This window comes from Chelonoidis abingdonii, chromosome 26 (genome assembly GCF_003597395.2).
Source record: "Chelonoidis abingdonii isolate Lonesome George chromosome 26, CheloAbing_2.0, whole genome shotgun sequence".
Lineage (NCBI taxonomy): Eukaryota > Metazoa > Chordata > Testudines > Testudinidae > Chelonoidis > Chelonoidis abingdonii.
Window position 1 is genome coordinate 7206106 of NC_133794.1, and position 758 is coordinate 7206863.

The following is a 758-nucleotide window of genomic DNA, read 5'->3' on the forward strand; positions in this document are numbered from 1 at the left end:
GGTCCTGACCCGCTGCTCGGTGACCGGGCCAGGGCTGGAGCGTTACAACCCCCAAGCGGCCCCAGGCCCTGCTCGTCCAGAGGCAGCCGCCCGGGGCCCGATCCCCGCGCCGCAGGGCCAGGCTGGGACCGAGCCCCCTCGCGGGCGGGTTCGTGCTCCGCCCCCCTGCGCGGCAGCGAACGTGGCTCGTGGGGGGCAGTCTGACCCCATCCCTTTAAGGCGTCACGTGTAGGCTCTAGCCAGCCCCGAGAGAGGCGAGCCGGGGCCGGGCGGCTGTCGCCGGACCTTTTCTGTCGGCGTGTAAGAATGCGTGTTAAAGGGGAGGTGCCCCCTGGGGAAGGCTGCGGCCAGTACCGGGCTTGTTTTCTCTTTGCCTTTAAGTTCCATTTCTTGCCGGAGGGCAGCTGCGCGGATCGTCAACACACCATGGCCCGGGCCGTCGGGCTCTGGCTTCTGCTGCTGCTGGCCCCGGGCGGCGCCTACTTCCCCGAGGAGCGGTGGAGCCCGGAGTCGCCGCTGCAGGCGCCTCGGGTGCTGATCGCGCTGCTCGCTCGGAACGCGGCGCACTCGCTGCCGGCGGTGCTGGGGGCCCTGGAGCGGCTGCGGCACCCGAAGGAGCGAACGGCGCTGTGGTGAGAGCCGCCCCCGGGCACCCCCGCTGCATCCGGGACCCGCCCAGTACCCCCGCCCCTGGCATCCGGCCCCCGGACATCATCCCTGCCCAGTACCCCGGGGACCCCCCCCCCCCCCACCCCCCC

The 758-nt window shown here is 73.0% G+C and overlaps 1 protein-coding gene across 3 annotated transcripts in view; it reads left to right on the forward strand.

The window, feature by feature from the left end:
• Nucleotides 1-377: 377 nt before the first annotated feature.
• Nucleotides 378-758, forward strand: part of COLGALT1 (collagen beta(1-O)galactosyltransferase 1) — a 21976-nt gene continuing 21595 nt past the window's right edge. The window contains exon 1 of one of the 3 annotated variants that reach the window (XM_032790072.2): nt 378-632. In XM_032790072.2, the coding sequence (XP_032645963.1) occupies nt 427-632 (206 nt within the window). In that variant the 5' untranslated portion in view covers nt 378-426. The remainder of the gene's footprint in view (nt 633-758) is intronic. The other 2 variants (XM_032790077.2, XM_032790073.2) reach the window with 2 other exon arrangements.